Source organism: Alligator sinensis, unplaced genomic scaffold (genome assembly GCF_000455745.1).
Source record: "Alligator sinensis unplaced genomic scaffold, ASM45574v1 scaffold528_1, whole genome shotgun sequence".
Lineage (NCBI taxonomy): Eukaryota > Metazoa > Chordata > Crocodylia > Alligatoridae > Alligator > Alligator sinensis.
This window is the reverse complement of record NW_005841846.1, coordinates 926,171-937,317: the sequence shown is the minus strand read 5'-3', so window position 1 is coordinate 937,317 and position 11,147 is coordinate 926,171. Positions and strand designations below refer to the sequence as shown.

Here is an 11,147-nt window from a genome sequence, read left to right as displayed (position 1 = left end):
GCTCGCCTCCTAGCTCCAGAAGCTCCTGCCCCTCTGGCTGCTGGCAGGGAACTGCCAGCCTGACCTCAGCCCTGGGCTTTATAAGGGCCAGGCCCTGCCTCCCACAGGCAGCTGGCTCTCCTTAGTTGCTCCGGCAACCCACAGCTGCGCTCGTTACCCTGGCAACCCTCATCTGGGCTCGTTATGTCCTGCCAGGGCTCTCTCTCCCTGGCAGTTTCTACTCCCTAGGAGCAGGCACTGAGGTGCCCTGTGACAATCTCTAACAAAATTTACTACACAAATTCCTAACTAATTGCCTACCATACTAGTGGCGACAAGTTTCTGGCCCCAGTGGGTGACTAAAAAACCCCAAACCAGAATGTGATTTCCTGGACCAAAACTGAATTATTCTAGCTGGAGGACTTAGCAACTTCTGAAATGTGACAAAGACAAATACGTGGAGCTTCTGGAAATTACATTTTTGTTTTTGTTTTTTTGTTTGTTTTTTACAACTTTGTGTTAGATTATGAGTTTTTGTTTGCCCAATTATATGGTTGGGATAGACATAGACAAGCTTTGGGATACCATGGTACCCTTTCCTGGGTCTCTGGGAGAGAAACAGGCACAGCACAGATGGCATTGTATAAAACACTGCATTTAAGTAACAACAGGATACAAGATAAATTAAGTAGCCAACAGACAGGTGATACAGTAAAAACCTGATGGCAGACAGCAGGATTGTTCAGGAGGGTTATCACCTGCAAAACCCAGAGATTAGCAAGTATCAGGTAAATTATAATAGACCATGAAGTCATGGTTTCTAAATCCTTGATTCATTAGTCCAATAACTAACAAATTTTTGTTTCCAGGCTTGCTTTTTGAAAGTGTTTTGTAAATTATCCCTTGAGCCTAGAACTGAGGACAGGGGGGTAGGTTATTTAGCTGTGGTCTTGTCTCTGTCCCTTTTTATCTTTTTTTTTTTTTTTTTTCCAGTAATCATTCTTTCTTGTGTGTAGTTTTTGTCTGGTTCCACCCACATAGTTACCATGAGGGCAGCTGGTGTACTAGGTGATATACCACATTCTGGAATAGACGTGTACTACGGATTCAAATGGTTTTGTTGTGGAGAATACTGATTGTTGTGGCAGTAGAGATGAGTTCACAGGTCTTGTAGTTATTGTGAGGCAAGATTGGGAATTAAGTTACGTCACTCCAGCATTAGGTCATGTAATCCTATGAATGGTTGCCAGCTCTCTTGGTAACACATTCTAAACAAAGGAAATTACAATGGTACTTATTGTCTTCAAATTAATTGTTGTCATGCTATTGGAGTAAGACCAGCAGAGGAAAAAATTGCAAGGTTGAACTTCCTAACTAGCATATCCTATCCTCACAAACAAGGTTGAATCATTTCCTTATATTACTTACTATACAGCAGTACCTGTCCTAAGAAAGACTTGCATTCAGAAACATTTTTGAGTTGTCTGAGTTCTTGATAGCAAACTCCAAGAATATTTTTACATTGCATTCATGCACAGATACTTTTCTTCCAGTCAGTGGATAAAATAATGTTATTTCATTTTACTACAACGAACTAGAAAAACAACCAGGGCTGAGCTAGTTTTAGCTGACCCTGTATAGCTAATAGGATCAAAAAGCCATTTTTCTTTATGATAGAAAATTGCATGAATAGCTGCTATACTTATTTCCAGGCTCTGTAAATCTTTAATGCTCATCTTGGAAAAGCAGGAGTGTTAACAAAGGCGAGGTTACTTTCTCTCTGTTTCTCCCTGCTTTCCCAAGATTTTATTCTCTCCAGTTCCAATAATTGTGTAGGGTAATGCGCTCAAAGCATAGGACTAGAAAAAGGAACCCTTTGGCAGAGCTGGAGAATGTGACCCTGGACTTGCCAGTATTTAGACAATACTAACTCCATTTATTTCCATGGAGATATGAATTTCCAACTGTGGAAGAGAAGAATCAAGCCCTCCATATCTCAAACTTCCCTTTCACTTATGGGAATGCTGCATTTAATTTATGAATATTTGCCAAAACCCTGAGCTCCTTCCATGAAAAGTCCAGTTCTCTTTAAATATTAAAAACCTTACATGATTAGTATGTTGAACTACTAAAGTCATGTTAAGCTATGCTGAGCTTGGGCAACAGCACAACTGACCTAAGAAATGCAGAACCACAGATTTCTTACCACTTTGCACAATTTCTAAGGTTATCTTCGCTGTTACTGAACAAGTATTTGGAGCAGGTGGTCCTGGCTCACCACCTAGACATTTTAAGGAAATGAATCATCCAATCAATTATAAGGCTTACAGGTACTGAAAACTGAAATTAGAACCAATAAATCCAAAGGCAAATGCTTAGGATTTTTTCATGTTCTGGGACGAGAAAAAAAATCCTAGGTTCTTCTAAGCCTGGGAATGTCTTTCCTCTGATCAGTCAGATATTCCCTTTTCCCTGAAGAGAAACGGTGGGAAGGATGGAGACCACATTTAACTCTTTTTACTAGTATGTCACTTGGAATGAGGCTCTAAAAATGAAAGATTATAAAACAGGGGTGTACTTGGTTTACATCTTAAACATCTTGTTTTACATTCTCTTTATGATATTACTCCTAAATTGGGTATCCTATATGCACAGTTAGCTCTGAGATGGTGCACAAGTGAATTGTCCAGTCCTACTCTTATTTTATTATGACATTAACATCTTAGTTCAAACTTTCTCCCAGGTTGTCTGGCCTTGAAAATTTTTCCGTCCTCTCCACCGTTAGATTAACAAGTAAAATGTTACTGTTTATCTGAAATGTCTGATGCTTCTTTCCCTGGCTATTAACAGGAAGTCATCATTGTATGAAGATAAAGCTGTAGGTTCTTCCAGAGTACATAGAATTACATTCTACATTCTCAAGAGATGTAATTTGCCTTTTTAATATGATATTGTTACCCTGATCAACCTGGGTTAATGACACAGACTAGGTTAATTTCTTTCTAAAACTCGAGATTATAACAACTGCCCTTCACATAAGAGGCATTTAAGCCTGTGACACCCTAAAGCAAAGACGTACCATATTTTCTCATATACAGCATGCACCTTTTTCCCCTAAATCAGGCTGCGTGCATTAAGTGGAGAAGTTACCTTTTGGTAACTTACTCTATTGCCTTTGGTAATTTAGTAGAGTAGTTTAGCTGCTGCTTGTCTGGTTCAGCAAGCTAAAGGAGCAGAGTCCTGTGTTAACCCTCTCACAGCCATGGCCACTGGCTAAGCAGTGTAGCTTGGGTCTGAAGCAACAAGTGAGCTGCTGGTAGTATCTTGATAAGGCCTGTGATGAGGAGACAACACTTCATTTATAGGAGGGTTTACAGAGATACTTAAAATACAGAACTAACAACATTGCTATAGCTTTCACAAAGGTCTGAGGCCTAATCTTGCGTGATTAAAATAAATCCTTCTGGGAACATGGTGTCCACAAAGTGTCATCCCAGAAGATGGTCTAGGTGAGGCAGCAGGAACTAGCTGGTGTGGCAGGAAGTTCCTGCTGCATTACCCAGATTATCTCCTGGGATACCACACTACCTGGACCCTGTTTCCAGCAGGGGTTATTCTGTCACAGTCCGCCACAACTCTGGAAAACTTTTTTCAAACCTTTTGCATTAAAAAACAAGGCATATGTTTTGTTTTCTGGCATACTGTATATAAGAAAATACAATACATGCTTGCTCAAGAACTTGACCATCTGCTAGGTGTTCCTTAGTGAAGGAGGGTAGAGGTTATGCACACACGTACAGCTGAGGGAGAGTCAGAAGCTGCAGAGACAGCTGGATACCACTTGAGCAAACGTTGCACGTGCTTGACCACTCCTGTGCTTAGAGAAGCAGGACTTTGTACATTTTAGTGAATAAATAGGCAACAAAGATACCCATCTCTTTTAGATTTCTGTTCGAAGGAGGAAGAATCTGCAATCCCATGAATTTATCCTGAGATGCTTGGCTCAAAGGGCCGGCAGACATGCTATTGGGCTGTTCTTCTGCTGGTGGTTCGTCAGGGTGGGCAACTGCTATTGAAATGTTAGTCTGGAAAATGGCAATATAATGACATGGTTTATGATTAGATAAACTAAATTATTTTCTTTAGATAGAAAAAGGAAGCTATTAGTTCAACCTGCAGCTTGCAGAGCCATGTCAGCCAGCCTGTGGGGCTCCCCGGCAGTCCAAAAATTTGACAGCAGCTGAGCCATGGCAGCATTTTGCAGCAATTAACAGTGCCGTTGCTCTCCTGCTGCCAAATTTCCAGACCCAGAGGGAGCCCTGCGCACCAGTGCACTGGGTCTCTCTGTGGCCAGATCCAATGCAGGGGGCTGGGCTATAGTACCAGATTATACCCGATGACTGACCCCGAGAGCCAACTCCATGGGGGATCCATCTCACAGACTGGGTCTGTGCCACTTTTCTGTCCCATGGGATCAGAAGGTTGAATACCACTGTGTTAGACTATTTAATCTTCCTTTTAGTAACTTACTCTATTGCTATTTAGTAGAGAGATGAACAGCAAAGTCTAGATCTTTTCTTTACTTTGGTTTTAGGTGTTCCATTTTCACTTACGCAAAGGTAATAGCAAATTAAACTAATACAATCAAAATAATTGTTACTAACCTGGTGGGTGCACAGCAGGATTCCTTCTCATTCAGCGCTACAATCAGTATGGTTTGATTTTTTTTTTTTTTTTTTTTTTTTTCCTTCTTTCTTTGAAAGGTACCTTTAGTCAAATAATATCTCTACTCTCCAGCACTAGTTTCATCCTCATTAATGTAGAAATGTATGTTTTTAAAAATAAACACTATTAGGGCAATGGCAGGAATACAACTTCAAAGATTCTAAAAAGAAAAAAGCTAAAATACTTTCCTTATTTCAAGAGGCCACCTGCAATTAAAATATGTTGTGATGTTATAGCATTTTATAGTTACCATGTATGCAATCCTAACTGTCCTTGGTATAGCACATGTGAAAACCATTCATATACAATTTTTTTTCAATATTCAGAAAAGTAATTTAATTAAAATATTGTAAAAACAAAGAAGCATAATCACTGTTGGCTATGGTGTTTTTTTAACACAGATACAGTACTTCAAAACTGCCACAAAGGCAAGAGAAAAATGCACCTCCCATTAGTACATTTAAGTTATTTTATAGCCTCTCAGCCTTTGTTATAAAGCACAATTAAACCATCTTTACTAACAAGATAAAAATATAAATGCTGTCTGTATATAGTCTTTCCCCGTTTGTCTCCCTGAGATCATTGTATCAGGGACACTCAAAGCTACATGCACAACCAGGTTTAATACTTGGTTTAATGCAATATGTTTCTTAACCCAAAATTCTTCTGACTATTGCTAAGCAACAGGAACTCTGCCATAGGCCACTATTGTGTAATGAAAGTAGAATGGTTTGGTGTGTAGAGAGAAATAGCACAGAAAGTACCAGCTCAGAAATTAATAAGAAATGTAAAGGTTAATGTATCCAGCAACATGCTGTCAGTTCCTTCAGTGTCCAGAAGCTCTGCAAAATCAAGCCAGTTCAACACTGGTAGCTACAGTGGTTTGTCCTCGTGAATTCTGAGCTACACAAACATAGTTTCCAGCATCATTGGTTTCAAAATCTTCAATGACAATAACACTCCTGGAAATTCGTGTGGTATGTCCAATTCCTCTGTTAATCAGCCTCCAAGAATCTTGGATAGTCACAGGCCTTTCAGACTGTTTAAAAAACACCCACATAATGAAGTGATATTGTATAAATTCTTCAAACATTATTTAGCAAGAGTGTATAACAGTATTTTCTATCAACCCTTGAAACAAATGTAGGAGTCTAGTCTAAAATTAGACAGATGGTGTGAGGAAGCTGAGGGGATGTTTTCTGGCAGTCACTGCAGCTATTTTCAAACAATAAATGGTGTGTTTATATTTGACTACTACTTTTATTTTGGTTTTTTCCTCCTCTTTTGGAATGCACTGAGACAGCAGACCCACTAGAGAATTTGGGCCAAGTCTACTCACCAAAAATATAAACTAGCTATCCAAAACCCACCTCTCAGCTGCTGTCCAACTCTGGAGGCACTGAAGCCCCTGGGGTGCCCCAATTCTAAGCATAGCTTGTGCCTGGGGTGCTGGACTGTGGATCCTGTGTTCCCTATCTGCAAGCTCTAGGAGACTCTCTGGTCAGTGCACTAGTAATTTTGTATCCCGATCTGAAATGCTGCCCCTCTGCTCCAGCCTTACTCAAGATTCTGCATTCTATTCTGACCGCTGACTTTTCGGCCTCTAATTATTTTGTTGTATTTAGCCCTTTGATTTTATTTTTTCCCTGCTCCCCACTGAGGCTACAGCCTAACTGCATGTCTTCTCTTTGCACTTGTGACCTTATTTTAAGTGTTAGCATAGCCAGTTGCTAACTCTTACGCAAGGTAAAGATAGGATAACTCTCCCAGTTTAGTCTCCAGGACTGTGGGTTGAACTATTTGGATGACCCATGTAGCAGCTCTGGCCCAGTTGTGTTAATACTTCTTTCTTAACTGCATGCCTACATACTACAAGTATCTTCAGCTGTAGAGAGAGCCAAGCTAGCTTAATCCATCCATAATTTCTGGAAAGGAAAACAGTAGCAGCCCTGCACCAACCATATTCTGTATTTTCAGGAATAAACTTCTTCCCATCACAGTGGACTTAATGGCCTAGGTCCAGAGGACCCATCTAGTCCTGTTCCCTGCATTCACAACAACAGTCACTCAAGGTTCCTGTGTTTTAGTACCTCCATGGAGACCCACTTGTTCCTATACACTGATGTTTAAGGGAATATGAAGAGCCCCCTCAGCCCAGATGTCCTACAGGTGATCCTCATTCTCCACCCCCTTTCCCAAATCACCCTCTGGTTCCCAAGTGCTCTAACTCAGTGGTTCTCAACCTTTTTTGTTCCAGGACCCATTTGTAAACATCAATAGTAAATCCTGACCCAGTGCCCCTCACTCCTGACCTGCTACTCCCCACTCCCATATTGTATATGTAGCAGAAAAAAGTTTAAGAATAGTACAACTAGTTCCTTTGCAAAAATGTTCTTAAATATGTGTTAACTTCACTAATGCTAAGATTCAATGCAAGATAAAACACATCTCTACTAAGATGATTCTAAAATCTTAATTCTGTTTGAACATAAAACTGAAAACAGAATTTTATTCTCTATCTATTCCCTTCAGACACAATTGTTGTAAGCAAAGCTGTTCCTTGTAGTAGATGAATTGTCTGATATACAGCAAGAATGACAAGTATCTGAAGTTGTCAGTCTACAAACTCACTCTGCCAGCACCAGACTTGCTCAGATTTAGTATGGGTTTTTTTAGCGCACAGGAGGATAAATGGTTATGGAAGATAAGACATATCAGAAACCAGTTAGGCTTCCAGAAAGGCAGGAGTGTAGTTCACAAATATATACCAGCTTCATCTAACTCCTTGACCACTTAGTTAGGATTTACGGGACAAAAATTGATTTTGGTGTGTCCTGCCACCTGACGTTCAAATTATGGGCTAATACAGCGTGGTGGGGGGAGTGGCTATTCATCAAGTATATGTATATCTACTTTAAATGTTAATAGTGCAGATCAAAGTAATCACTTTGAATTGCACCTTGCAGTAAACAGCCACACAAGTACACATGGCTCCATGAAAGAAGAACTGCTTTGACATACCATAGAAAGCAGCTTTCTATCTAAAGCTTCTAAATAGCCCTTCAATGGCAACTCCTCCTTTTAGAGCTCATGAAAGGTTATAGGCCAGATCCTCATTATCAGGAGAGTGCCTTGAGCAAGAAATGAACTATAACTCATGTGAGAGAACCTGGTGCCGTGGCAGCCATTAAGGGCCAGGCCAGGCCCAATAAAGGACTTGCATGTCTAAAGCAGAATAAAGACAGAAAAACCTGCTGTTCAGCTAGACGGATAAAGTGAAAGGATCAATCTAAATTCCCTGGTGCCTCGATGGTTTTACTTTAAAGTTCCTGGGGAACTGGGAGTTGTGCTTCTACCCAGGGCCAGAAACACCTTGGTTTTGCAGTTTGGTGCCTAAACCCCATCAGGATCAGAAACTGGGTGTTCTTGAAGGTCTCATTCAGGCATACATTCCCAAAGCGTGTCTAATACCCCAAAGAAAATAAGGCTGCCCATAAAATGCAGTTGTGGGCATTTCTTTTCAGTGTGGAGGATGATGCCTACCTTTTATAAATAGTCTAATGCAGTGGTTCCCAAATGCTTTGGATGAACCCAAAAAGACACTCTCTCTTGTGGATTACTGTGTACAAGTTACAGTTACAGTAAAACTGTAACTGAAAACCACTATGAAGTCAAAGGGGACCCCTTGCAACCTGCAGAATTTAGGCCCTGTGGATTATACAAGTGGGTGAAATCAATTGCATTTTATCCCATGACTTGAATATGAAATATAAAAATACTCATAAAAGCAGAACCTGAGATTCTCCTCTACCCACTGGAAAACATGATCATATCTCCTCTGGCCCAATACATTTTTAATTCTTTTCTGTAGTATCATAACTTTCACAGAAGGAATGGAGAGTGCCCTTACTCACAATAGCCCATATAGCCTGGTGCTTAGGCATGCTTCTTGGAGGTAGGAGGTGTGAGCTTATACCAATCAGGCTAAGGTCTCCCATTTCCTGGGCAACTGCTCTAACTAGTAGACCAACCATAAAAGGTAGCTAACACCAATACTATCAAAAGGAAATCAAACCCTATCCCGCTCTTTGAAACATGACTATGGGTGACTAACCACCAAAGAAGATTCTAGGTTGTGGATCCCAAGTAGATGGAAGTGCCTCCCCCACAGTTTGGCTTGAGAGGATGGATGTCACACACCACTCACTGCAGCGTTTCTCTCTCAACTAGCAATAGGTCACTCCTTGTTCAACATTTTGGTTGCTTTGAATCCCAGTAGAACTTTCTCATCTCATGCCTTGAGGCACTTTACTCAGGGTTTTGAATTCTACAAGGGGGTCCAGCTATCCAACATTTTACAGATCCAGGTCCTTTATTGCATCTATCTTTAACTGTTTGCCCACTAAGCCCCACAGAGCTTGAATGTACTAGCAGGGATACAATTGTCAAAGAACCTCTGGGCTCTCAGTGAAGAAGACAATAAAAAACAAGCGAGTATGTGGCTTTCAGATGATGTGACAGGGCTAGCAGCAGGGTACATTATGAAATCTGAATAGTCTTGTCTCATCACAGCTAGCAAATGTGGACTAAAATTTAAAGCACTATATTATGTACATTTTCTATTTAAAAAAGAAACCCTGAAAGATGGAATTGCATGCCTTACCTCTTGTCCTGGATACATCCAACCAAATTTTACTTCTATATCTGGCTCCCCAAGGACTGTGCAGAGAATATTAACATTGTCACCACCTTCTACTTTGCTGGATGATGCCATGATTGTTGTTGATGGTGGGCCAGTGGGAACTGATTGAAAGGCAGGAGGAGAAGGCAGGAAACAAGTTTCCAAAATAAACAAAAACACCAATAAAATACCATATTGAGGAAATCCATGTTTTGACTTATCAAGGGTCTTCTAGAGCTCTCCATTATTGTATTTAGCTATAGGCGCTCTTGGAATTTGCTGTGCACCCCAGGTTTCCCTCTAACCATAAAAATATATTTTACTGATTTATCTCTGTCCTTTCTTGAAAAGTATGTCTTCATACATTGTATGTATTATAGTACATAACGTTTCATACATAGGCATACCTTGCACAGCAAGGTGTCTTATGAACTACATTTTTTTTTAGATACTGTTAAGATGCATGTTCAAAGCTCCAGAATGATTCAGGTTTTCTTTTTCAAATTCCCATTTGAAAGTTTACTCCTTAAGCAACCCAACCATGAGGAACAAGCCCTAATGTATAGAAATTTACCTAGCACCCATCTTACCTTCCACATACAGTAGTTGATACTTGATGGAAATTTGAGGGGCTCCCTGTGACTCTGCTCTACAGTAGACCACCCCTTTGTGGTCTGACGTAGGATGCTGATATATAAAACCCTTCTTCATATCATAGATAATATTAGTCCCATCTGTCTTGATTTCTTCTGCTGGAAACTCCCTATGTAAAGTTACTTTAGCTGATGGGTTGGTTATGCGACAAGGAATCACTGCTGGTTTATCGGAATGCAGGTAGACAATCTCAAAATAATTTGGAGTAGGTACAAAGAGCTCCCCCTTATCTGTATAAGAAGATAACATAATATAATAGGAATGTAGATAAATTGAATATGATTAGAAAATATGGTTTGGTTTAAAAAACATAACGGAGAAAAGATTTATTAATCATAATACAATTTAGATTTTACATTAGTAACAATGTGTACCCAGAGTATCTTGTAACCTTTAAGTTAACATGCTTTCTAATCTAATCACCCTGGATTTTGTCTAGAAAAATAACAAACTATGTCTGACCTTGACTGTATGTTTATATAGCTTGACTTAAACTCTACATTTAAAGACAGATTAATTCAGACTACATTGCTACCTTGTAGATTTTTAGAAAAATAATAAATCTAATCAGTAATTTTGGGGATTTGCTTTAGATATGATGCAGGTTTACAATTCAAAGTTCTAATGAATTAGCCAGGCTTAGTTAACCTCTCTCACACAGGGGGCAGGGATGGAAAAATACTGCTACTTATGGCAATGGGTTCTTTGGAAATATCTAAGCATAGGTAGATATTAGGGCTGTGCAAATCTTTGGTTGCTGATTCAATTCAGTAGCGATGCAGCCCAATTTGGTGGGAAAATCTCTGAATCCAAATCAAATCAGGGGACCTTTTAATCTTCCCGAATCTAATCAGAACCCTCTGAATCAATTCGGAGAGATTTGGAAAGATTCGACAATTCCGACAGAAACAGCTTTAAATGTTTTTTCTATATATCTCAAGGTACCAGGTGGCTGGTGAACGCTGAGATGGTGGGGCAGATGCAGTGTCCCACAGGACTGTGGCGGGGGTCCCCAGTGTGCTTGGCAGCCGACCCAGAAGTGGACCAGAAGCACTTCTGGGTCTGCCGGGGAGTGTGCTGGGGGGGGGGTGGCCTCCCCTGTGCCCCT

At 40.2% G+C, this 11,147-nt stretch overlaps 1 protein-coding gene across 1 annotated transcript in view; it reads right to left on the bottom strand.

Moving 5' to 3' along the window:
* Positions 1–5,012: 5,012 nt before the first annotated feature.
* PDGFRL (platelet derived growth factor receptor like) overlaps positions 5,013–11,147 on the bottom strand; it is a gene marked incomplete at its 5' end in the record, with an annotated part of 22,227 nt that continues 16,092 nt past the window's right edge. Inside the window, 3 exons of the mRNA XM_025207325.1 lie at positions 5,013–5,743; positions 9,368–9,507; positions 9,976–10,269. Of these exons, the coding sequence (XP_025063110.1) occupies positions 5,555–5,743; positions 9,368–9,507; positions 9,976–10,269 (623 nt within the window). The remainder of the gene's footprint in view (positions 5,744–9,367; positions 9,508–9,975; positions 10,270–11,147) is intronic.